Here is a 27,341-nt window from a genome sequence, read left to right on the forward strand (position 1 = left end):
ATTTGTTAAATTTGGCTAAAATATGGCAGTAAGTTAACGCGACATGACGTTGAAACGAAAGTAGCAAAATGCCACGCTCCTTTGAACATTTTGACTCGTTTGACTGAATGTAGCCATAAATTAGCTTCTTCACAATCGTGCGAATGCTCTGCAAACTCAAGTGTGTGCCGGGCATGGACTTCTTGGTGCGTGCCTGCAGGCACACACTGCTTTTCTCCATGCCTGCAGGCACACACTTCTTTGCTGCATGCCTAGCAGGGCAGGCACACACTTCTGCACGCCTCAGGCATACACTTGCTTGTAAGCATGCATTAGCGACGGCAAGTATGTGCCTCAGGCATGCGGCAAAGAAGTGTGCGTCTGCCAGGCATGCAGAAAAGAAGTGTGTGCCTGCCGGGCATGCGGAAAAGAAGTGTGTACGTGACATTTTGTCACTCGATTTCAACGTGATGTCACGTGCCTTGAACGAGAGTGTTGTACTAAACAAGTCTTCGTAGGCAACCCTCGTTGCAGACACAGTTTTGCTTCAGATGAGTACACACCAAAGCACGCCTCGCAATATTCAGTGTGAGCTCATGAGCAAACGCTTGTGGGAGTTAAATCGTGAGAAAACGCTGAGGAGAGTGCTGAGTACGTACACTGTTAATATTGCAGGAAGAAAAAAAAATCACAAATAAGGACATCTTTTTAATGCTCGAAAAGTACAGAAAAACTGCTGTGACTTGTGTAGTTGAACATGTTGGAGATAAATTAGAGGAACTTTAACTTAAGGTTAGGACGCCATGCTTTGATGGCTTGCGCGAAAGAGATCCTGAAGGCAGATGCGTTATTTTGGTAATGGGAACAGATGGAGAGGCATTGCAGTCGAGGAACAGTCGACGCTGGCCAGCTGCGCAGCAAGCTCTCATAGTCTGTACCGAAATTCAGCACGAGCTGCTCCACTGCGGTCAGGGACATCAGGAACTGTGCTAAGGGCTCTGGCCGCATCACCGCATAGAAGCTGCGATTAATCGTCACACTATGGACGTTGCGAAGGCTGTCCGTCGACGAGGTCAAAGTACTGTCAGCAGTCCAGTAATCCAGCACAAAATGGACCTTTCCAGAAAAGTTTCTCTCGGCCCAGCGGAACCAAGTCACTGTGGACGGAGAGAGGCGAAAGGACTCTTGAATGGTTATGCTTTGCAGGAGAGGCAGTTGTGGGACTACTTCATCTAGCCCCTCGCACGGCGTGCCGACTGTAAGATGAGTCAGCTTCTTGCATAGCACCAAATCCGTCTTCAGCTCCTTAATTTCCACATCGCATTTGATGGAGGTCAGAGTGTCTCTTCCTAGGCGGATGAGATCACGAGCCATGTCAACCTTCACAAACGTTGAGATGTTTAAATTCGTCAGACGAAGACGTTTGAAGGTAAAACCGGGGCTCACGTTCTGCATGAATATGAGTTTAAGGCTTTTCAGTTCCTTCAAAGCGTCAATGGCATCCAATGCTGGCCCAAGATCACTGCCATGTGCACTATGAAGGTGTAGCTGCTGTAGTGACGAGCTACGACTGGAGAACACGTTAGATAGTATCTGGCTGGACACCGCGCTGGCTCCAACGTAAAGATCCAGAAAGCGGACCTGTCAAACACACAAGAAACAGGACACTGAATTACAATGCTGGGGCAAACCAGGGCCAATCAGCAGTACCCAAAATGGACCATCGACGATTTGGCCCATTTTTGGCTCATATGTTACATCGTGGTCCGCACTTGGTATTGCCGATTGTTGCGTTGCGCATTAATAAACGCTTTAACGTTTTCATTTGTTTTACAAACATGAATTAATATGGAATTCGTCTTGAGAAATCTTTTTAGCTTCTTAACAAAATTCTAATAAAAGGTTACTGTAAGATGGAAAAAAGTGAAATGTCATTATTCAATAAATTGTGGTATTATGATTGTATATTGGTTTCAAGTTGCTTTCTATAAGACTAACCTAAACCCAAAGGTGAGGTACCCAACTCCCATTAGTTAATGAGTAATTGAAGTTAACGTTAAAAATTTAGTCGGAGGCCCAACAAAAAATTTTCTCAAACAAAAAAACAAAAAAGAAAGACAAACCAAAATTTAACAAAAAAAATGACAAATAAAAAACATATTTTGGAAAACATTTTGCTGGCAAACCAGTGTATATATTTTCAAATCTGGCTTTGCTAGTCTGTTTGCATGTAAATTGGGCTTCAAATTAGAAAATAACACCTTTGCAAACTTTTTGCTTCATCGCAAGGAGAATTTATAATAAACGACTAAAACTATACTAAAAACCCGCTAAACCCTCATAACTTTGGAACGAATGGGAGTAGGGAGTGCAGTCTGTGACTGTAAAAGTTCTTTATAGTAAGCAACTAAATCACCAAAAACCAAAGCACTGCCAACCATACTTTGGAAGATAATTTTTCCACCTTACAGTAACCTATACGTTATGACAACCCTTACGCTACGCCAGATGACTACGACGGGCGGATAGCTTAAATCCATCAAGATAGATTTTTCGGCGTAACAGGCCCTTAAGCCATGACAAGTTCGCGTGTCCGACTAATGAGGAGCCGCGTCCGGCCACGTCGAGCACACTATAGTGTAAGCGAAAGCGCATTCGCGTAAGGACCAGTATGAATCGTCAATAATTTTGTCACAGCGTACTCTACAAACTGAAATGTGTACTCAGTATGCGTCTACAGATGCAGCTGAGTATGCGTCTACAGATGCATACTTAGCTGAATATACATCTACAGATGCATACTCAGCTGAGTACACGTCTACACTGTTATTCCGCTTGCGATACAGACCGCACTTTCTGCGCAATACAAATTTCATCGCACTTTTCTGTGATGATCATTGCTAAAAGGTGTGATGAACTACAGTATCGCAGAATTTTGCAATGATCATTGCAAAAAACTGCAATGATTCCAGATTTTGTATTGTCATCATCGCAGGTTTTAGCAATAATTCCGATTTTCATTGCAGAATTTTGTGCGATACAGAAGTCATTGCATCTCAGGAGCAATGACTCGTGGGAGTCACATTTCGGATATCATCGCACGTTTTTGTGTTGAAAGTATCGCAAGTTGGATAACAGTAGGGGAAGGTTGGGGAAGAAAAGTACAAAACGCGTACTTTGCACTGTACAGAAGTTCCAAATGAGGATTCAACTATTCTGCTCTCGTGAACATGTAATCCAATGCCTTCCCAATGAAATGCATCACTGTTCGTTGATTTTAGTTCCCCACATTACGTACAACATGCCAAAATGTATGTGATTTCGGAACTCCTCGAAAAGGGTAAGAAGAGTACACCACCGGGAAAGAAAAGTACAACGAAAAGAATTGCGAGTTCGAACCAGGAGACCACCAATCTTGGCTCAATACACGTTTACCCCTAAAGTGGAGAGATTTTACTTGCCATTAGTTCAAGCGAGGGGTCGGCAACTTATATATTACTTCGTACGCGGTGGCTATATTACCCTATATTACCTGTATATTACCACATATTACTTGCATAATACCACAATTTCGCCTCTATAATACCCCTATATTACTATTTGTTACTTTGTATTACATTATAATACACATATATTACCTATATTACTGGTAATATACGTATACTCCCTCGTACACAGCCAAGGGAAGTTGCCGACCCCTCGAGTTCAAGTTTCGTCAAAATCGGTCAATTGGTTCTGATTCTACAGAGACTCATCACAGAAGGTCCAAGAAGCCTTTTCTCAGAGATAGGTGGGTACAGCATTTTTGTACTTTTCTTCCCCTTTTCACGCAAATGCCCAATAACTTCTATATTTCGAGTCTAATTCTATAACTTGTGTTGACATTTTTTGCTTGTCTCGCCTAATAAAATCTATTTCCGTGATCAATTCAATTTTCATCCCGCTTTTAGTTTCTTAGAGGGTGTTCTTTTCTTCCCCAATACCTGTACTTTTCTTCCCCAGCCGACTGTACTTTTCTTCCCCATTTCATTTTTACACTTATAAAAAATTGTGTTGAAGCGTAAGAGCATCGAACGGCACTGTTTTTCAAAGATGATGGTCTAAGCTATAAGGTGGTACCTTACATTGGACTGTCGGCTGATTCTACACGAAGCTGTACTTCAAAGTACAAACATTAAAAAAAAAGATTTTCATAGTTATTTGTTATGTGTTTTTCAAACGTGCAGCGAGGGGTCGTCAACTCCCCTTGGCCGTGTACGAGGGAGTATACGTATATTACCAGTAATATAGGTAATATATGTGTAATATAAAGTAATACAAAGTAATATATTGTAATATAGGGGTATTATAGAGGCGAAATTGTGGTAATATGCAAGTAATATATGGTAATATACAGGTAATATAGCCACCGTGTACGAAGTAATATATGAGTTGCCGACCCCTCGACGTGCAGTTTGATTTCTAAATATTATATGTAGAAGTGGGCTAAATTTATTTTTTGTCAGCGGGATGACCAATCTTCCTAAAACCACTAACGTGATGGTTCAGTGTAGTTTCAGTTCGGAGATGTAACGGGTGTACTTTTCTTACCCGAGCTTCGAGTGTACTTTTCTTACCCAACCTACCCCTACTTAGCTGAGTGAACATCAGCTGAGTACACGTCTACAGACGACAGACGGCTGAGTATGCACTGTCCTCTGGATCTCATACCTTGCACTGTCCTCTGGCAAGAGCCTTGAGAAGAACGAGCCCGTGGGCACCATTTGGTGGTACCGTCTCCAGTTTCAGCGTGTCCAGGGCGGGGGCCATGCGTAGGATGGCTGCGTAGGGCCTCTCTTTGGTATTCAGAGTTATGTTCAAGCGGCGGTGGCGCCACAGCGGCTCCTCCAGGATGAGCGTCTTCCAGCGACGGCCCAGCAGCCGTAAGGGCAGCAACTGCTTGATGGGCACGTAGGCCAGCACCGCCTGCAGCAGTTCGCGGGGCAGCGACTCCAGCGAAGCGCGCGACTCCGGCGGGATGCCTGACGAAGGGTTACTCGAATTCGAGGGGAACTCCATCGAGGCGCCAAGCGTGTACCTCTGGAACACATTAAGGCCAACGCACGTTTAGACACAGAACACTGCAGAAAATAACCACAACAAAAGTACACAAATTTCTGGCAAATTTTTTATTAGGAATTTAGTGTGCTTTTTACAGAGTAACTAACACTTCATGCTGACTTGAGTTTCACTTGACTTGCTTCAGAATTCTGTCTTGTTGAGGAAATAGCAGCTGAGATGACTCTGTTTTCCATTTTATCAAAAAGTGATAAGGCACAGAACCCTTCTGAAGAGGGGCCTGACTCTTTTGATGTTTTTCTGCAAATTTTTCTAATGCTTCTTGAACTTGTTATTATTTATAACATTCCTTTGTTAAGTTTCAGATTTTCCTGCTAACAGTTTTTTGTTTCTCCTGAAAACTGGCTGAAATTCTGCCGCTTCCTGGATCAATAATCATGCTTGATTTCTTTCTTACTGTATTTTAGGTAATAACCTTAAACACAGTAAATAGATAAGGAATAGAATATGTTTTCGTAGTGAAGACTTTACATTTTGATGACAAAAAGTGTCATACGCTGGCGTATGTCAAGATGTTATTCACGGGACTTTATAATGGAATTTTAAGATAAGTCAGTATCTTCCAGATATTTTTCTTATCATGTTAGCACACAAATTTCAAAGAAATAGTTATATCAAACAATTGTAACACTCATTAGAAGACTCCCACGAAACCCTTAAACTACTCCACCCACGTGGAGAACTACTCCACCCACGTGGAGAACTACTCCACCCACGTGGAGAACTACTCCACCCACGTGGAGAACTACTCCACCCACGTGGAGTTTACGCCAATACGTGTTAGTTAACGGACCATGAAACCTTTTTGTACAATCATATTGCCATCAATTTTTTTCCCTTCAAAAATTGCATCAATTTTAGGCTGAAAACCTGAAAGAATTGTTTGGAGGATCCCCTCACCTCGTTGGAGCTGGTGGCGTCCTGTGCCTGGCAGCGGCGCGCCTCCTCCTCCACGTCCTGAAGTGCCTGCTGCAGCACACCTTGAATGCGGCCCAAGCAGGCAGCGTGCGCACGCAGCGCGGACAAGTCCTGGCGGTCCTCAGCGCCATTTGCCCAAGTCCTGGGGAACAAAATAGAAAATTTACTCGTGGCTATACGTCAAAATATGATTCATTTTCATTCAAAGCAATCTAACGAAGATTTCAGATATCAAGCGCACGGAACAATGCAACAAGACAGGCACAGTTTTTGAAACTTGATTTAACATAAGCTATACAAAATGTCAGGGTATGACTTATTTACACTTCACTAAATGGACGAGGAAAATTGAAACGCAACAAGAACATTTACTCAACACATTCAAGTTGATTCGCTTGTTGCTAGTGAAATAGGTTAGTATACAAGGTAGGTTTACGCCAGACCGCGTCTTGTCGTAACGGGCTTCGCGATGTCTCGCTGCCTGTTCCTCCAATCTGCGCCTGGCGTACCTACCTTGGCCGGCGGCGCTAGACTGCCTTCGGCAGGCAATGCTTGTCCATCATCAGTTACTTCTGAACTGAACTGTTGTATGCTGGGGGGCTCCGCCCCCCAGACCCCGCTTCATTCTAGGTAGAGGTGCTTCATCTACAAATTACACGATCTTGACCCTTGTAACTTTTCAACTTGTCGAGGCTGGGGGACTCCGCCCCCCAGACCCCCCTTTCATCCAGACAGGAGAGGCCTACCTACAGAATACTCGATTTTTCGCCGTTTTTCAGGTGTTTTTCGGCTATAAAAACTGAACCAGTTGAGCTAGGATGGTGAAATTTCGCGTGTGCCGAGCCAAGAACATACCTAATGACCCTGCAAAATCTCAGCCAGATCGGCCGAGCCGTTCAGGAGGAGTAGTGCACACACACACACACACACGCAGACAGACAGACAGACAGACAGACAAAACTTTTCAACCCCACTGGAGTAACGGGCTTCGCTATCGCTCAGCCAATTATTTTGGTTCAAGAAACGGCTTTTTTGTGATGTACGTTCCATTCAGGCATCCAACAACCCAAGGCACACTCTCATTCCAGGTACGTGACACCACGTTGAAATGAATGTGACAAAATGTAAGGTTCCTTTGAGCATTGTGTCACGTTCGTTTGGACGTGAATCAGCCTTAAATTCACGATGAAACGAACGTGACACAATGCTCAAACGAACGTGACATTTTTTCACGTCCGTGTCAACGTGATGTCAGGTTCCAGGAATGAGAGTGCAAAACGCTTCAAAGGGCCTTTGAGGGTGCACAACTACGATTCAGCTGTAGCATGGTGTCTCTGCCTGGGCCAGGCGTTGACGCACGCGTACCTCAGTCCCTGCAGGCCCTGCTGGGCGCGCTGCAGCCCCGCGGCCACGGCGTCGTGCATGGCGGCGACGCTCCGGGCCGAGTCGCGGACCAAGCGCTGCACGTTGCAGAAGTGGTGCTCGCTCAGGCACAGGTCGGTGGGCAGCGAGTCGCAGTCCACGCACCAGATGCGGAGGGGCTGGCCGCCCTCGCCGGGCACCCGCAGTTCCTTGATGACATCCTGGCTCGACTTGGACCTCTGGAAAAGGAAGGCAGATGTTCAATTGGTACCAGCTAGTTCAGCGGCTCTCAATCTTTTTCGGCTCGCAACCCCAAATTTGTAGCCAAAAGTTTTCGCGACCCCACGTCCACCGGGTGGACTCCACCCCCCTTCTCAAAAAATTAAAACGTGTAGTGATTCTAATTGTTCAAAAAGATTCAACTTTTCCGAAAATTTTCCAAAACAATGGAAACATGCGGAAAAATTAAAAAAAAAATAGGAAATAAAGAGATTTTCACCCCAGCTACCGCGCAGGGCCAACGCGCTTATTCGAGATTGTGAAAACTAGGCCTTTGTTTTCAGAAAGCTTTGCAACAATGAAAAGAGCTCGAAATTTGGGGTAAACTGTACTACATGGGCTTTGCCCCACTTGATTCTTTCTCTCTTACCCCAAGTAAATTTGCACCAAAAACACGCGAAAAATTAAAAAAAAATCCGAAAAAGCTCGTCTGCACTATCTTGTGGTAAAGATTGGCTCTCTTGCAGGTTCGGCTGAGAGAACTCGGGCCTACAGGGCCTCATACACCCTAAATTTCATGCTCTATTGATGATCACGTGCCAAGCATGTTGAAACCGAGCTAGTTTTCATGCTCTCAAAAAAGTGCCTAGCCACTGCACTTCGCTCGAGCATGGCTTTATGCACTCCCGTGGCCGTTGCCGCGCCCTTGGTAAATAGGTAAGGTTATTGTAAAACGAAAAAGGAGGCCACTTGACATTTTTTTAAATACTTGAATGCGATGTCTCAATTTATGATTAAAAGTTCCTTTCCGTTGCATAAACTCATACACCGATACTGGGGCCGAAACTCCGATTAGTTTCTGAGTTAAGCAGGTTTACATACACTTTTAGTTGTTGCTCGCAAATTCTCCTCACGACAAAGGATTGGCTACCCAGTCTTCAGATTCTGGCAAATTTATCTTTTTTTGAATGGGCATAAAGATAGCGTTGCCCTTTTTATGTATCTACCATACTTTTCCTAAAAAAAACAAAAACAAGACCAAAATGGGGCCAAATCTTAAAATTTGAAGAAAAAAATTGGCCTGGTAAAATAGCTTTTACAGTCTCGTCTGGACTGATGTTTTCAAATCTGCCAACGCCATCGTTATGCTATGCATGCTATGCAAAAAAAAATATAATCGAAAGTATCTGAAGACTGGGTGGTCATCTTTGACGTGAGGAGCATTTGGGAGAAACGACTAAAAGTTTACGTAAACCTCCCTAGAGTAACTCCACCCCAAGGTGGACCGAGATCTGAGATTGGGTCACGGATTCGGTTCAAACTTTGTGGGTTCAATAGGTACCACTAGGATCGATCAACCCTACAAAGAAAGTTGGCTAGCTCAAATAGAACCTGAGATATTAGCATTTTTCTAAATTTGACTAATTTAGCGTAAAAATGTCGCTTTCTGATTTTTTTTATGGTAAAAATTGTTTGCTTAGTTCTGGCTTATGTTTCTTCTTTCTAGTCATAAAAAAAGAAGAAAAATGGTGGTAGGCCAAGTTTTGTACGTTGCCTGGTTTGGCCTACTCGAGCAATTTTGTCGAATTCATCGAAACTCTCATACCCAAAATACTCCACCTTGGATTTGACCCAGGTACGTCTCAATTCACTTCTTTTACTCTAATAAACAATTGCTATATAGTCCTTAGCACCAACAGTTTCATAAAAGCCAGAAAAATCAAAAACACATTTTTCCAATTTTCTACTTTGACCTATTTTGGGCGCTTTTGTCAAGATTAGGGCTTCTACATGATCTTGGGTGACAGGAAAGATCCTCCCTGCCCTCAATTTATATAGTATCAACACAAACAAAGAGACCCAAACTCAAGGTGCACTGAAAATTTATAAGGAAATTGGTTTGAGCAAATTTTGCAAGTTTACGAGGGATGTGAGGAATTTAAATCGGAGAAAAATGTAATGCTTCAGCCAAAAGTGGATTTGTGGTTTAGTAGTTAGCTTTCTCTAGTAGGTTTGGTGCTCTTTTAACCATGAGAATGTTCTTTCTTGACAATCAGTGACTATACCCAGTTTTGGTATAGGGTTGTTGGACCTGCAATTTCAACGCATGAACAAAGTAATGGTCCATTTATTTAGGCTGTTTGCAACGTATAAGCTGAGCCCCTTAGTCTTAAGTCGTCCGGTTGGTCTCAAAAATTTACTAACCAAACGGAACAAGGCTCAGTTATTGAGACTAAGCGGTTGAACTTTCACGTTGCAAACAACCTAAATAAATGGACCATTACTTTGTTCATGCGTTGAAATTGCAGGTCCAACAACCCTATACCAAAACTGTGTATAGTCACTGATTGTCAAGAAAGAACATTCTCATGGTTAAAAGAGCACCAAACCTACTAGAGAAAGCTAACTAATAAACCACATATCCACTTTTGGCTGAAGCATTACATTTTCCTCCGATTTAAATTCCTTACACCCCTTGTAAACTTGCAAAATTTGCTCGAAACAATTTCCTTATAAATTTTCAGTGCACCTTGAGTTTGGGTCTCTTTGTTTGTGTTGATACTTTGTAAATAAAGTATTTTAGGTATGAGAGTTTCGATGAATTCGACAAAATTGCTCGAGTAGGCCAAACCAGGCAACGTACAAAACTTGGCCTACCACCATTTTTCTTCTTTTTTTATGACTAGAAAGAAGAAACATAAGCCAGAACTAAGCAAACAATTTTTACCATAAAAAAGTCAGAAAGCGACATTTTCACGCTAAATTTGTCAAATTTAGAAAAATGCTAATATCTCAGGTTCTATTTGAGCTAGCCAACTTTCTTTGTAGGGTTGATCGGTCCTAGTGGTACCTATTGAACCCACAAAGTTTGAACCGAATCCGTGACCCAATCCCAGATCTCGGTGCACCTTGGGGTGGAGTTACTCCATAAAGACGGGATTACCCTCATTTTCGCGCGGCAACATCTGACAATAACGTAACGATTTTCCGTAACGTAAAGTTTCCATCACGTGTGTTCTTACGGGAGCACCCACAGTCGTCTTATTTTATTTTCGATTTCTTATCTCACGGAGGAGGCTCTTACTTATTTTTCGTCCGTGTCCGAATATCCGAACAGCATGGAAAGAGAGGAGGATTTCCGTAAAATAAGGTGTCCTTACGTTATTTCGGGCGCGCTTGATTCGAATTCGACCATTGGGAGCAAGCAAGGGATAGATTTTGAGAAACAAACATTGGTCCGCGAAAAAGGGAAAGATAAAGAAGGGAAAGACGTCCTCCGCGTCGTCGTCTGAGTTTGTTTTTATTTTCGTGCTAGGTTATGTTGACCTGCACACTAACGTAAAATAGACTTTGAGGATAAAAGCTCTATTTCAAAAACCTTATTTTACGGAAAAATCTTACGGACGATCGTTACGCTATTTACAAGCGAAAACGAGGCTAATCCCGCCTTAACTCAGAAAATAAAGGAGTTGGGGCCCCCAACTTTGGGAAGAAACTCATCTAAGAGCGGTTGAATTTGAACACAAAATGAACTTCCTGTGGCAACCATTTCTAGGACATGCTAGTTTCACTTTACAGTCTCCATAACAATTCACACATTTCGGTCCTCACCTTCCGGCACGCGCCGCAGCGGCTCTCCGAGGACGGCCCCGCCTGCACGCAGGACTGGCACGGCGTGTGGCCGCAGTTGTGCGCCACGGCTGGCCGGCAGTCCGGGCCAAACTCCTGGCCGCAGCTGCAGCACTCCGCAGCCGTCGGAGGGGGCATCTGGAAAAGGGGTGGAGCGGAAACGATTAGGAGCGACTCCACTCGAAATGTTCCTGGGACATTCCATGTGAAGTCAACCAGGCCTTAGCCACCATGGGCTCCGATCCGGTTCTCGTTTTCAGGGTTTGCTACCCCTATGGTCCCATGAAATAATCGGTACTTCGTTTGGGGTCCGGCCCCCCAGGGGCTGTGCTATGGCCAATTTACTTTTTTGCTAAATATTGGAACAACGCAACTTTGGAGGGCAATATCTCAGCAACCATTGGTCGTAGGTCAAATCCGAGACCAGATTTGGAAAGAGGATGAAAAACTGAATCTTTTTTGTCTTTGAAGTTTTTATGTCCAAAAACTTTTTGCAACTTTAAAACTTTAGTGAAGTTTTAAAATTAGCGCCATTTCCTAGATCCTCAACCGATTTTGACCAATCTGGGCTTAAAAGATAGCTTAAACCCTTCCCTAAACGAAAATGTTCACCAAAAAATGTGTTCGGCTTCGTTCCCGAGAACGAGCCATTTTCGTGAACCCCTGCAACCACGTATTTCACCACATTGTTGTGACGGCCGCACTCGATACCACACTGGACGCTCTCTTCGGTGTTTTCGGCTCAAAGCAAGTTTCCGGGTTGCTTTTCTAAGGTCAGGGGACCCAAGCGCCTGTCAGGAAGGCCAACAACCAGCAGACCTGCAACGCACTAGTGCCGAAAGGGTGCTCTTCCTTGCCCCTGGAGAGTGCGACAGGCAGCGCGCTCTGGGAGATCGGACCAGTACTACACCCAATCACCCCGCCGTGATTTCTACAGGTGGTGGTGGGTGATGTTGTAATAAGTTATTGTAGCATGGCATAGTGGGGGATGTTTCAGGCGTTAGCGTTGCGTTGTTTCAATATTTAGCAAAAAACAAATTGGCCATAGCCCAGCCCCTGGGGGGACGGACCCCAAACCAAGTACCGATTATTTCATGGGACCATAGGGGTAACAAACCCCGAAAACGAGAACCGGATCGGAGCCCATGGTGGCTAAGGCCTGGTTGACTTTACATGGAATGTCCCTCCTTTTGTAAACACTCTCGGGTTCGAACGCTCAGCACCGCATGGCCGGGCGGGATTCTAACTTAATGAATGACGAATTTCTTTGGCAGCACCATGCCGCTAGTTTGCACGTAGGGTCAGGGCGGGGCAGAACCGGACACCTCGGGGCTCTTGCGCGTTAGCGTAGGGATCCAAAAATTAGTAGAGGGTAAGTGAGTATGGGACGATTTGTAACGGGCGATACGTAACAAATGCGTTTAATAATTTAAGTGGAGGGAGCAGAGGAAAATCTGAGTATGGTCCCTCTTTCGCTTCAAGTACAGGGTCCTTGAACAATCGAAGCGGATGTGATCGGTGCTCAGGTACAGTTTTGGAGGGCATCTGAAACATAGGGTACACCGAAATTTCGGCAAACAGGCAAATCTTTTATTTTGAGTTCTAGGAAGTTTCTGTCTGAGGCTCCTCAGGTATGAGTCACCATCGAAGTACCGTTGGGGCCTTGAAGCGTGACCCCTTTACAATGTAAACACGTGGCATTAGTTGCTTTTACTTTGACCAGTGATAGTTAAGGGCGGATTTCTTGCGTAACAGGCATTTGGGGTGATTCGTAACAGACCCATGTAAAAACAAAAATTTAAGTAGCTTTCGCTGTTAAATGCTTGACTTATTTCTCGAAACATCTGCTGTTTTATTCCGATACATTTACACAGCTCGAAATGCATTTTAAAGCGAGTTATTCTATGCTTTCCTCTAAAATTGAAAAAAGTGAGGTTAGGATTGACATAGCCTATCAGTTACTGCTGAAGCGGTCAACGGCAGCTTGTAATGTAGATTTTTAGACGTCTGCAGGACACCCGGAGAACAACTGGTGGAGGAGATACCATTCCCGACGATGTTTCCATTAATGTGTAGGATGTTATGAAAAGCCCCCTGGGCTGTTACAAATCAGCCCATGCTGGGGCGATTCGTAACAGCATGCACGGGTTTGGGAAACGTCTTAGATTTCAAAGATTACGGACTCCACATTGATCCAATGGAGCTGCACAGTCTAGATGAAGGGCCAGACTGCTCAACTGGCACAAGTTTGGAACCGATATGCAGAATGTTATTTATTTTGTACAGGGAATTCCGAAATCTGTTACAAATCGCCCCATACTCCCTTACACTTGATTTGCCGAAGTCTTGCACGAAATCGGCAGAGGTATCGCGAAATCCCTTCGAAATCTGATGAAATCACACGAAATCCCATCAAAAACTCACGAAATTTGGCATAATTTTGACGCGGAATCTTGCGAAATCTCGACGAAATCCCTACCTTCGAAAAATCCTGTATACAAAACAATTTCGAGTGGTTGCCCCCTCGCTCGTATGTACAATTTTGTACGAGACATCACAGTTTTTAGTGCACATGAACTTTTCGTACAATTTTTGAACGAAAAACTCCACAAAATTCCACATTTTGTGCAAAATTTTGTACAAATTTGTACAAAAAGTTCGTGTGCACAATAAACTGTGATGTCTCGTACAAAATTCGTACATAAACGTTTAGTGTGCGCCGGAAACCGGAAATCCACCGTCGGCGAATGCCTCAACCCGTCACAGGTTTGTTTGTCATGCCCCAAAGGAAACCACGCTGCCCTTATGTAGTCACTACTCACCCTTTAGTTGTAGTTGCAATCGCGCACTGTTCCAACAGTTGGAAAGTTGATGCGCCTAGCGAGGTGTCCACGCCGTGGCGAGGTCCTTTGAGGACTTCCGATGGACAAGGGTCAGCTTAGCCCAGAGGTGCCTTGGCCGAGACGCGCGGGTCGAGAAGTGTTCGCCTAGACTCGGTCACCCGCTCGGCAGGACCCGACTCGTCAAGCGCCGCCAGTCGTGTCGCGGTCGTGGCGGAGCGGTGGGGTGGGGACTGCCCGGGCTCTCCAATGGCGTCGGGCGGCGGTGGCGACTTACTTCGCAGAAACGGTGGCCACGACCGGTGGCGCTCGGCCGTCGGCTACGGGATTAGGGTCTTTCCGCAGTCCCCGACCCTCCGGCCCAGCCTGAAGCCAGCAGAGCGGAAGGTTCTTCGGTGGCGACGCGGGCGCTCCGGTGGCCCTCCGTCGCGACTTGGCCCCGGTGGCGTCCAGTTGCGCTCGGAGCGCGCCCTGGTGGCGAGTGTGGCAACCGGTAACCCTCCTGGCAACCCTGACCGGAAAGCTTCATGCGCCCGGCAGAGCAGCAGTGTAGTGCGGTCGCGGTCGCCCTGTGCACAGGTAGCAGCGGTGGATTCGGTTAGCACGACGAGCACGCGAGCTTCAACGTCCGCGGAGATCTCCGTCTGCGTCGAATTCCGGGCATCGGACTTCACTCCCGCAGCGCTGCTCTGCTTCGACATCCGGCAGAAGTTTCATCGAGGGAAAGAAAATGCAGAGACGGAGCATGAAAGTGAGTGACGGAGGTTGGGGCAGTTTTCAGGACCCACTCATTTCCCCATGGGGTGCTGACTATTTCGCTGGATCCACTTCGATCCCTCGAAGAAACTAATGCACCGGAAGTCGGGTCGTGACGGCCAATCAGAAGCCTCCTTTCATCACGGGTAGGCGCTACCACTGATGAAAGGAGGCTTCTGATTGGCCGACGCGACCCGACTTCCGGTGCATTTGTTTTTTCGAGGGAGCGAAGTGGATCCAGCGAAAAAATCTATTGCTGCCACCGCATTTACGCTCATAGGGTGTCCGTTGAACGGACTCCGTTCAATGTCCGTGCCAGCGTGACGTTACGCTGAAAACTGTAGAGCACATCTCAGAAGATAAGGAATTATAATAAGAATAAGAATTAAGGGGGCTCATACATGTTAAAAGCACTTTTTAAAAAAAAAAAATTGATGTAGACGGATTAAGATTTTACAATTTCTGTGTTAAAATCCTTTTAGATAATTGAGTAAGCTTCATTTTGGCTTAAGGGAAAGTGACTTTGGACATTTTTTGGAGATTTAGTCGAAACGTTTAAAATTTTGCTTCTCGTAAGATTTTGTTCGCATACTTGCTCAGATCTGTGGGGAAAAAATCAGGGAGACTCATCCCCAGTAGTGTCATAGAATTGACTAGAATGGGCTTTATATCTGCAATAGTTTTCAAGAAAAAAAATAAAAACAATTTTTTTAACAATTTTTTAAACAAATTTTTCAACAAAAAATTGTTTTTATTTTTTTTTCTTGAAAACCATTGCAGATATAAAGCCCATTCTAGTCAATTCTATGACACTACTGGGGATGAGTCTCCCTGATTTTTTCCCCAAAGATCTGAGCAAGTATGCGAACAAAATCTTACGAGAAGCAAAATTTTTAACGTTTCGACTAAATCTCCAAAAAATGTCCAAAGTCACTTTCCCTTAAGCCAAAATGAAGCTTACTCAATTATCTAAAAGGATTTTAACACAGAAATTGTAAAATCTTAATCCGTCTACATCAAAATTTTTTTTTTTTTAAAGTGCTTTTAACATGTATGAGCCCCCTTAAGTCCCCGAGATTTAATGTTGCGTTATGTACGTTTCGCTAGGAGGTTTAGAGGGGGCGCGTCTGGGCCAGCGTAACGCAGCGCTACGCGGGGGAGGGGTCGAAAAGTGATCTTGGGATCATAGCTTATCCCATTCTTATATACTCAGGCTACGAATAAGTCTTTTCTCCGCTAAAGTCCTTGAGAATACGGAGTGAAATTTATACTTTCTTCCATAGCTCCGACACTGTCAGAAAATTCCGAAAAAATGGAAAAATCATGGACTTTTTCCAAAACTTCTGCATGGAGCTCTCCTTAAATGCAAATTCTGGGCTTTCTCCGAAAAATTTCGGAATTTTGAACATAATTGCATGCTTCACTATCACAAAGCACGAAAAAAAGGTTTGCAACCAGTTAAAAATTGAGGGAAAGGTGAACCCCTACTTCTTGAACTCAGTTTTCATAGTATTAAGGGAGAGCTACAGGATATAAGTCAAATGAGCTCGTATGAGATTGTCCCTTCTTTGACCATTTCAGACCAAAAAATGCTTCAGCGAAGTCCTCTTTAATATATCTGAGAAAAGACTTGCATTTTACCTCCCATCTGGACCAAAGGAATGCTCCGAAGAACATCTGTATAAGCCCTGAGAAAATCTCCCCGAAAAAAAAAAGGAAAATGAATGGAGTCTCCATGAACGTGATTATAGGGTTTTTCTCCATAAAATTTCGGAGCTAATTTCTAACAGTGCAAGCCAAGTCTGAGCCCAGGCTGAAATTTTGTACAGTTTACTAGGACCAATAAGAGGTACTTTCTCAAAATTTTTCAATTTATTCAAATATATGTTTTTGAAATCTAGAACTTGTTTCAAAAACTGAAAGTTTTTCAAAATTCTTGAAATTTTTTTAAAATGTTGTCCTCATGGCCCCCAAGACCTGGTAATATTTTCAAGTCCCTAGGTCAAGCCCTTCCCATCGATTTGTACCTTCAAAGTCGCAAAACACACTATGGCCCACTGCTCCGGACTGGGTCGACCTATAGGACCTTCAAAATTTGTGGATATCTTTCTCTACCCGCGCTAACATGTAAAATTCTGGTCCAGATCGGTGACACCAAAAAAAAACTTGTGCCCCCTAGATGTAGAATCACTCAGTAAACCCTTTATTTTGGTTCCTGGATCGAGTAGTTTCAAATTTCAACATTTGCCTCTGTTCCAGAGGTCCAAGTCGAGCCAGGAAGCCAGTACGTCTGGCCCCCCGTCGGACACCCCGCTCGAGTTCGGCACTTCACACGAGTCGAGCTCTTTTCTGAAGTCGGGCATTCCACCAGAACCAAGCACTTGTCTGCAGTCTTTCCCTTCGCTGGAGTCGCTGCCCCGCGAACTGCTGCTGGCGGTGCTGGCCTACGTGCCCACCGAGCAGTTGCTGCCCTTGCGGCTGCTGGGCCGTCGCTGGAAGACGCTCATCCTGGAGGAGCCGCTGTGGCGCCACCGCCGCCTGGACGTCCCCGAGTGTATCAACGAGAGGCCCTACGCAGCCATCCTACGCCTCGCCCCGGCCCTGGACACGCTGAAGCTGGAGACGGGATATCCGACAAGTACTCAAGGAATCGTTTATCTCAAGGCACTTGCTGAAGGAAAATGCAAGGTACAGCATTACACTGGTGTTAATGTCAAGTCGCTCTTAGTGTATAAATTTATGCAATAGGAAGGAACTTTAACCCATAAACAGACTATTTCGCTGGTTTCGCACTTCAATCCCTCGAAAAAACAAATGCACCGGAAGTTGGGTCGCGTCGGCCAATCAGAAGCCTCCTTTCATCACGGGAAGGCGCTACCACTGATGAAAGGAGGCTCCTGAGTGGCCGATGCGACCCGACTTCCCGTGCATTTCTTTTTTCGAGGGATCGAAGTGAAACCAGCGAAATAGTCTATTGACACATCTGACCCAAGTATTTAAGAAAGGTTGAATAGTCACTTTTTTTACCTTTCAATAACCAAACCAAAGTGAAACACCCCACTCTCTTGTGCCAAGTGATCTGATATTTGTTTCCTTAAGCGCCTCCCCCCCCCCCCCCCGAAATCTCTCCGTTCTCATTAAAACGAAGTCTTGCCTTATTAAGTTTCTCTTTTCTTGTGTGTTTTAACAGATTCGCTTCCTGCATTTTGCCTTTGGAGTTAGTTCGGTGTCCAATAAGTTGATATCCAAGGTACTCTCGTGTCGTACCTCCTCACTACAGCAACTGAACATGTCACTTAATGGTTGTGTGCGTTTCAGTAATCTTGTGCCGGCATTGGATGCCATTGACGCTTTAAAGGAACTGAAAACGTTAACACTCACTGTTGTTCGGGGCTTAAGTCACGGTTTTGCCTTCAAGTGTCTTCGCCTGACGAATCTAGACATCTCAATGTTTCTGAGCGTTGATATGGCCCGTAATCTCATCCACCTGGGAAGAAACACACTGACCGCGATCAAATGCGATATGGGCGTGACTAACAAGCTGAAGGCGGATTTGGTACTATGCAAGAATGTCACTCATCTAACAGTCACCTCGCCATTTGACGGGCTCGATGAAGTTGTCCCTCAACTGCCTTCCCTGCAGTACGTAACGATTCAGGAGCATTTTCGTATTACGCCGCCCACGATGGAATGGCTGCAGTGGGCCCACTCTAACTTTTCCGGGAAGGTCCATTTCGTCATGCTAAATTTCTGTACTTATGATAAACATTTGATTTTGTCGGACAGCCTACGCAACGTACACAGTGTGACGCTTAATATAAACGGCTTCTCGGCGATACAGCCAGAGCCCTTAGCACAATTCCTGAAGTCCCTGACCGCAGTGGAGCAACTTGTGCTGAATTTCGGGACAGACATTCAGCGCTTGCTGTTCAGCTGGCCAGCCTCGTCTGTTCCTCGACTCCAATGCCTCTCCATCCGTGCAAGAGACCAAAGGGACCAATCTTCTCTCCGGATATTGACGCAGGCCTTTAAAATTTGGCGTCCTAGCATGCAGTTGAAGTTCCTTTAACTCCTTTCAGTAATCCAATACTCATGTAAGAAGAAGTTTGGGTGTTTTTCGAGAAATAAATATATCTCCTAAATTTTTCATTTGATAGCGTGGTACGTCACAACAATTTATTTGCACCCTCAAAAATCTTATGACACGATACGCGTAACATACGTGTAAATCAAAACATAAATAATACGACAAAATTCTTCGTACCTTGATCTACGAAGAAACCAGACGTACTTATAAAGATAACATGCGTAATGCGATGAAATCATGCATACCTTACGTAGACATTTGAGCAATATTACGTATATGCCAATTAATGCATACCTCGCGATAAAAAATCATCGTAGTACGTAAATTACATTTAGAATTTAAGATATCTTATGCACAACTCTTTTATCTCTAGACTTTTACGAGATAAAACTTCAAAAATCGCTTAAAAAAATGTTATGTTACCACGCCCTAGACTGGAGGCGGCCAAAATTCTAGACGCGTCTAGAGTTCTAGAGTCGCAAAATTGGATTTGAACTGAACACGTGACCCCACCAATGGGCTGCTCTCCAAACGAGGGATCCATTGGTGGGGTCACACCTCCGATTCGAGTCGACTCTAGAGCTCAAAACGCGTCTAGAATTTTGTCCCCCTCCAGCGGTCCTCAAGCGCACTGACGGTCCGTACACTGATAATAGAAAGGTCAGACTTTTGACCCCTATAACGGTCTTACAGAAATGTACGACCGAAAAAGGGCCATACTGAAATGTAAGACCGAAAAATGGTCATACTTCATAGTGTATCACAGGTAAAGGCTGATTTATCCCCAAGCTAAACAAGGTAGGTTTACGCCAGACCGCGTCTTGTCGTAACAGGCTTCGCGATGTCTCGCTGCCTGTTCCTCCAATCCACGCCTGGCGTACCTACCTTGGCCTGCGGCGCTAGCCTGCCTGCGGCAGGCAATGGCTTGTCCGTTGTCGGTTATTTTTTAACTTGTTGAATGCTGGGGGGCTCCGCCCCCCAGACCCCCCTTTCTCCAAGACAGAAGTGGTCTATCTGCAGAAATCTCTATTTTTCGCCGTTTTTTAGGTGTTTTTCGCCTATAAAAACTGAACCAGTTGAGCTAGGATGGTGAAATTTCGCGTGTGCCGAGCCAAGGACATACCTAAGAAGTGTGCAAATTCTCCCCGAGATCGGCCGAGCTGTTCAGGAGGAGTAGTGCGGACAGACAGACCGACAGACAGACAGACCGACAGACAGACAAAACTTTTCAACCCCACTGGAGTAACAGGCTTCGCTATCGCTCAGCCAACAATAGCTAGTCTCGCTAATGTCTGACCTTTTTTTGGTACATTTAAGTCTAACCCTTTTTCGGTCATACCTTTTGTATCACCGAAAATCGGTCAGATGTCTCACCCTTCGAATTTCAGTGTACACACTAAACTTCTTACGGATACATCCTACCTGTATTACGGACATTTTTGTGCAATTGCAATTTCGGATAGATTTTGCTTGTAATACGGATGAAATCATCCGTATTACAAAGAGTTTTACGTCCATACCATACGGATATTTTCGTCTGTATGTTACGGACACGAAAACCTTTGTATTACGGATAAAATCATCCGTACACTGTTAAAAGAAACTGTAGGAAAACAGCACATTTACCAACGAGTGATTTGCTTTTAAGCAGCACGTGTCATCGGAACTTAAAACAGCACAAATGCTGTTAGGAAACAGCAAGTTTCATCATTGGAGAAAACAACAAATATAGTGTTATTGAACGATTTCCAATGCTGGAAAACAGAACATCTTGTTTGTAAAATTAATGATATATGCTGTTTTGGAACGGTATTCTGTCATTTAAAAACAACACCATTCAATTGAAGATTTGCCGGAGCATTTTGCAGCTCACGGCTCAAATCAAACTCCAACTATGTCAAAATAAATTCTGTTGTTTCTGAACAGCATTTGTGTTGTAAAGTTTTTTAGCAACACTTCCAATTTTTAAACAGCGGTGAACTGTCCAAGAACTGCACGAACTGTTACAAAACAAATGTCTTGTTTGAGCCGTCAGGAAACTCCTATTTCCTTTTTGTGAATTAACAGAGAGACCGCGTTGAAGAACAGTGCTGTTTGTAAACAGAAAAGAGCGTTTCTGAATGACTGCTAGTATTGGATAAGACTATTAGGACCCTCGACATTTTTTTTGTAAATGTATAACAACTCCTTTGTTTGAAAACAGAAAAGTGTTGTTTATGAACAGGTTGGTGCCATTTGGAAATGGTAATTCTGTTACACAACAACTTATTGTCAGAGGTCAGATACAGAGAGCCATCATCCCTTTTTACAACACTGCTGTTGGATAACGACTCAGTGTCCAACAATATGCCGTTCTTCTACAACAAGTGTTGCTAAAAAACTTAACAGGATATATGCTGTTAATTAACAGCATCTTTTCTATCAGTGTATTACATTCAAAATCCATCCGTAATTACGCTTGCACAAAACCGTCCGTGTTGCGGATACATGGTGTCCGTAAGGAATCTTGAGTGTACTTCTCCCGTACCAAACTACGGAATTCTCGTCATAGCCAGCCTACTGCGTCTTGGCCTTGGCGTGCTTCGGCGCGGCGGAGAGGAACAGGCCGACGAAAGTGACGACCATGCGGCTGAGCAGCCACAGGGAGAGGCCGGCGAGGAGCAGGAAGGCGCCGAGGATGTCCAGCATGTAGATCTCGTACCAGCGCAGCCGCAGCCCCGGCGAGCGGAGGCTGGGCGCGCCGGCCGTGCGCGCCGCGTACTCGATGTACCACACTGCGCGCTCCAGCGGCGTCTCCTTCTGGTCGCGCAGCGCCTGTCGCAGCTTCCGCACGTTCTCGCGGTACCTGATGGAAGGAAAGGAGCCCACTGTTAAGAGGATGCTTTACCGGCGGCCGGGAGTGGGGATTCGGGCCCCCGGCGGGCGGCAAGGCGCGCGTTGCACCGATGCAAATGTAACGTCGCCGTGGCTTCACTTTTGATCCGATTGTCACGAAACTTGGCAGACGCGTTCGTGATGCCCTGAGGCAGGCCTCGCTCTTTTTTGCCGCGTTCCAAACCGTTCATTTGAACTTTTTTTGAACATTTCCGTTCAACGGGTTTTCGGCCACAGCAGCTCATTTTGCGGGACAGTATTCCAAAATCGGAGACCGTGGTGAGATGCGCGCTGAATTTAAAAAGTGGCTTCCCGCAAACGGATCGGCAAAATGTTGAACGACCTCGCTTGAATTTTAAAATAAAAACGCCCTGCAGCGGCGTGGACGGCGTGGATCACCCCGGGCCCGGCTGGAGGGGCTCGCCACGGCCTGGTGGGGACCCCCCTTGCACCCGAACCCCCGCCCCCCCAAGCCCCCCCCCCTCCTCCGCCGCCTAGCCCAGCCGAGGAAGCGGGGGCAGGGGGGGGTTTACAATAGGTGCATCCGCACGTGCAGTTTTGTTTCACTCGCACCCGCAGGAGAATAGACAGAGACGTGAGCGACAAGAACGCGACCCCCCGGGCCGGGCGAGGAGGCTCCGAAACCGTCTGCCCGATCGCCGGCCGCCGGACCGCAGAGATTTCAAGAAATTATGAGAACAGGGCCAAAATAAACCCTTTTCACAAAAAATCGTAGTTGCGCGTTTCGAGTCTCGCTGATTATTTCTATACCTATCTCAAAAAACCCATTTTCGGGACCTAATCGCCGCTTCCTTTTTTCACTAGAGTCACTAGAGGGCACTAGAGGCTAAATTAGAATGGTCCAAAAATTATGAAATCAAGTATTCTTTTATTTTCTGCCCTGCCGACCACTATTTGAACAATGGTTGCTCAAAGTTGAAATCATGCCCCTAATACCACTAGAATGCTTTATCTATTTGACCTAGAGGCAAGAAAGCCCACGAGACGATGCAGAAAACTATGTTTAAAAAATTTTTATTTAGCACCCCAATTCGAAAAACCGCCTGTCAGATTGGTCAAAGGGGTAAAATATGTATTTATGAAAATCACGATTTGGGCTGACTTTGGGCGGCCACTGCCCCCAAATCTAGGCCCTCTAGTCACACTCTCTCTACAGGGCAGGGGTCTTTAGAGGCCTTGTTTGTAAATCCTAGCTCAGGAGAGGATTTTCTTTGCGTAGTTTGGACGCTGTGGTTGTCGCGAATTTGGGCGAAACGGCGACAAATGAATAAAAATTGCGATATGGGGTGACTTTAAGCACCACTGCGTCTGATCCGAGGCGGTATTTCGTACCCCCTCAGTGGGCAATCGATCTTTGGACCTTCCTTTAGCACCCCTTTGTTACGGAGTGCGATTATCCGGCTTAGTTTGGAAGAAGTATTGTCTCAAAGTTGACAAAAACGGTCAAAAATACCTTTGAAAAATCGTGTTTTGGGCCGACTTTAAGCAGCCACTGCGTTTGACCCGAGGTGGTATTTCGTACCCCCCAACGGGCATTTGGTCTTTGGACCTTCCTTTGGCATCCCTTTTGTTACGGAATGCGATTGTGTGCCTTATTTTGGGGGAGCAGTATTGTCTCAAAGTTGATCAAAACCGAGTTTAAAGGCTTTTTTGACTGTTTTGACTCATTTTGATCCAACACTCCCAAAAATAAGGCACACAATCGCATTTGGTAAAACGGGCATTTGGTTTTTGGGACCTTCCGTTGGCATCCCTTTTGTTACGGAATGCGATTGTGTGCCTTAGTTTGGAGCAGTGTTGGATCAAAATGAGTCAAAACAGTCAAAAATGCCTTTAAACTCGGTTTTGATCAACTTTGAGACAATACTGCCCCAAACTAAGGCACACAATCGCATTCCGTAACAAAGGCTTCCCAAAAGGGAAAGGGTCCAAAGACCAAATGCCCGTTGAGGGAGTACGAAATACCACCTCGGATCAAACGCAGTGGCTGCTTAAAGTCGGCCCAAAACACGATTTTTCAAAGGTATTTGTGACCGTTTTGATCAACTTTGAGACAATACTTCTTCCAAACTAAGCCGGAAAATCGCCCCTCCGTAACAAAGGCGTGCTAAAGGAAGGTCCAAAGATCGATTGCCCACTGAGGGGGTACGAAATACCGCCTCGGATCAGACGCAGTGGCTGCTTAAAGTCACCCCATATCGCATTTCTATTCATTTGTCGCCTTTTTCCCCCAACTTCGCGACAACACAGCGCCCAAAACTACGCAAGAAAATCGCTCTCCTGAGCTAGGATTTACAAAAAAGGCCTCTAAAGACCCCTGCCCTGTAGAGAGAGTGTGACTAGAGGGCCTAGATTTTAGGCAGTGGCCGCCCAAAGTCAGCCCAAATCGTGATTTTCATACATAAAAAAATTTTTCCGTTTGACCAATCTGACAGGCGGTTTATCGAATTGGATGCTAAATAAAAATTGTTTAAAAATAGTTTTCTGCATCGTCTCGTGATACTTGCTTGCCTCTAGGTCAAATAGATAAAGCATTCTAGTGGTATTAGGAGCAGTGATTTCAACTTTGAGCAAACCCTTGGGTTTAAAAAGTGGTCGGGAGGGCAGAAAATAAAAGAATACTTGATTTCATAAGTTCTGGACCATTCTAATTTAGCCTCTAGTGCCCTCTAGTGACTCTAGTGAAAGAAGGAAGCGGCGATTGGTCCCGAACTGGGGTTTTTTGAGATAGGTATAGAAATAATCAGCGAGACTCGAAAAGCGCAACTACGATTTTTTTGTGAAAAAGGGTTTATTTTGGCCCTGTTTTCATAATTTTTTGAAATCTCTGCGGTCCGGCGGCCGGGGATCGGGCAGACGGTTTTGGAGCCTCCTCGCCCGGCTCGGAGGGTCGCGTTTTGTCGCTCACGTCTCTGTCTATTCTCCTGCGGGTGCGAGTGAAACAAAACTGCACGTGCGGATGCACCTATTGTCCCTCCCCCCGCCCCCCCTTCCTCGGCTGGGCTAGGCGGGGAGGTGGGGGGGGCTTGCGCTGCGGGGTTCGGGTGCAAGGGGGCTCCCCCCCAGGCCGTGGCGAGCCGCTCCAGCCGGGCCCGGGGTGATCCACGCCGTCCACCCGTGCGGGCGTTTTTTATTTTAAAGATTCAAGCGAGGTCGTTCAACATTTTGCCGATCCGTTTGCGGGAAGCCACTTAAAACTTCAGCGCGCATCTCACCACGGTCTCCGATTTTTGGGAAAACTGTCCCGCAAACTGAGCTGCTGTGGGCCCAAACCTGTTGAACGGAAAAGTTCAAAAAATGTTTTAAATGAACGGTTTTGGGAAAGCGGCAAAAACGAGCGAGGCCTGCCTCAGGGCATCACGAACGCGTCTGCCAAGTTTCGTGACAATCGGATCAAAAGTGAAGCCACGGCGAGTTACATTTGCATCGGTGCAAAGCGCGCCTTGCCGCCCGCCGGGGGCCCGAATCCCCACTCCCGGCCCCGGGTAAAGCATCCTCTTAAAACCAAGTGAGGAGAACTCGGGAGAACTCCTCATGTTGAGTCATTCTTCACACACGGACATGCAGAGTTCGCCTTTTCCACACTTAAGGAAAACCGCTCGGCTTTGGCATCCTGACATGACACTGCTCATCTCGGAGCACGCTGGAAAGAACCACAAGTTTATCACCGTGCGGCCGAACGGTGGTTGTTGGGTAATGTTGGCCTTACTCTGCAAACTCAAGTGTGTGCCAGGCATGCACTTCTTGGTGCATGCCTGCAGGCACACACTTCCTTGCATGCCTGGCAGGCACACACTTTCTGGTGCATGCCTGGCAGGCACACACTTCCTGGTGCATGCCTGGCAGGCACACACTTCCTCAAAATTCATAAAAATTCAAAAAAAATGCAAAAAATTTAAAAAAAAAATGAAGTTCACGGCCATGTACCCAAAATTCAAAGTAATTTCCCCCTTTCTTCCCGGTGCATGCCGGCAAGGGACACACTTGCCGTCGCTTATGCATGCATACAAGCAAGTGTGTGCCTGAGGCATGCACCAGGAAGTGTGTGCCTGCACACTAAACTTCTTTCGGATACACTATCTGTATTACGGAAATTTTTTTGCAATTGCAATTACGGATAGATTTTTCTTGTAATACGGATGAAAATCCGCATTACAAAAGGGTTTTTCGTCCGTACCATACGGATATTTTCGTCTGTATGGTTTCGGACACGAAAACCTTTGAATTACGGGTAAAAACGTCCGTATTACAAGCAAAATCTATCCGGAATTGCAATTTCACAAAAATGTCCGTAATACAGATAGGATGTATCCGTAAGAAATTTTGTGGGGTGCCAGGCATGCAAGGAAGTTTTGTGCCTGCAGGGATGCACCAAGAAGTGCATGCCTGGCACACACTTTAGTTTGCAGAGTAGCCAGGCACAGTAGCCCAAATACTATGTTCTGAACTACGTACAGTAATTCCCGGCAAAAAAAATTTAAAGGGATTTTCTTTGGTTTTTTTTGCACAGTGTAGTTTCCAGTGCTTTCCTTACTTGGGGTTGTTGATGACGTCAGACACCGTCTCGAAGAAAAGTGTCCTCGGTGATGGACTGGTAGTGCAGCGCCGGCCGATGCCTATCTTTTCGACCTTGTACGAGTAGGCGATCTGGTCGACGATGAAGGGCACCCCGACGATGGGCCGCCGTGGTAGCTCGCCTCCTGCGTGCTGAGGCCGCCCTTGTGGGACCAAGCCCATGTTGGGGTGGCCTGGGGTGCAGCGAGAAACATTACCGGCACTGGGAAACCGGAAACGTGACGTCACGTTCGTTAAAACGTGAATCGTGTCACGTTCGTTTGAATACTGTGTCACATTCGTTCAAACGTGAATACAGCCTCGTCCAGGCCCGGGACCAGCCGATTCACGTTCCAACGAATGTGACACGAGTATTCAAAACGAATCTGACACGATTCACGTTACAACGAACGTGACGTGACATTTCCGGATTCCCAGTGAAGTGCGCTGCGCGCTCTACAGAGCTCTTAAAGATACTGTACTGTGAAACTAACATGTACCAGAAATATTTGTCGCAGGAAGATCATTTTGTAGTCAAAACTCTACCACTGTCAGATGAATTTATTCCCATAGTTGGGGGCCCCAGCTCCTATTAGTTTCTGAGTTATGGAGGTTTACGTAAACTTTGAATCGATTCTCTCGAATTCTCCTCACGACAAAGGATTAGCTACGCAGTCTTCAGATTCTGGCAATTTTATATATATTTTGGCATAGGAAAAAGAAAGCGTTGGCAGATTTGAAGATATCAATCGAGAAGAGGCCGTAAAAGATATTTTACCAGGCCTTTTTTAAAAAAATTTCTTCAAATTTAAGAGATTTTGGTCTTGTCTTTGGTTTTGCAGGAAAACTAAGGCATATATTAAAAAGCGGGCAACGCTATCTTTTTCCTATTCAAAAAACGATAAAATTGCCAGAATCTGAAGACTGGGTTGCTAATCCTTTGACGTGAGGAGAATTGAGTAACTCCACCCCAAGGTGGACCG

At 45.4% G+C, this 27,341-nt stretch overlaps 2 protein-coding genes and 1 pseudogene across 2 annotated transcripts; 1 reads left to right on the forward strand and 2 right to left on the reverse strand.

Moving 5' to 3' along the window:
* Positions 1-674: 674 nt before the first annotated feature.
* On the reverse strand, positions 675-14,509 carry LOC117646902. Its single transcript, XM_034388220.1, has 6 exons — positions 14,049-14,509; positions 11,209-11,364; positions 7,381-7,616; positions 5,998-6,157; positions 4,690-5,058; positions 675-1,620 (listed from the first exon to the last, which is right to left on the reverse strand). The coding sequence occupies exons 2-6, from the start codon at positions 11,362-11,364 to the stop codon at positions 751-753; spliced, it is 1,791 nt and encodes a 596-aa protein (XP_034244111.1). The 5' UTR covers positions 14,049-14,509; the 3' UTR covers positions 675-750.
* LOC117646904 (S-phase kinase-associated protein 2-like) lies at positions 14,424-18,918 on the forward strand. Its single transcript, XM_034388223.1, has 4 exons — positions 14,424-14,559; positions 14,646-14,817; positions 17,082-17,510; positions 18,013-18,918. The coding sequence occupies exons 2-4, from the start codon at positions 14,797-14,799 to the stop codon at positions 18,889-18,891; spliced, it is 1,329 nt and encodes a 442-aa protein (XP_034244114.1). The 5' UTR covers positions 14,424-14,559; positions 14,646-14,796; the 3' UTR covers positions 18,892-18,918.
* Positions 18,919-21,465: 2,547 nt separating this feature from the next.
* The window catches only part of LOC117647729, a 32,296-nt pseudogene continuing 26,420 nt past the window's right edge, over positions 21,466-27,341 (reverse strand).

This window comes from Thrips palmi, unplaced genomic scaffold (genome assembly GCF_012932325.1).
Source record: "Thrips palmi isolate BJ-2018 unplaced genomic scaffold, TpBJ-2018v1 HiC_scaffold_2, whole genome shotgun sequence".
Lineage (NCBI taxonomy): Eukaryota > Metazoa > Arthropoda > Insecta > Thysanoptera > Thripidae > Thrips > Thrips palmi.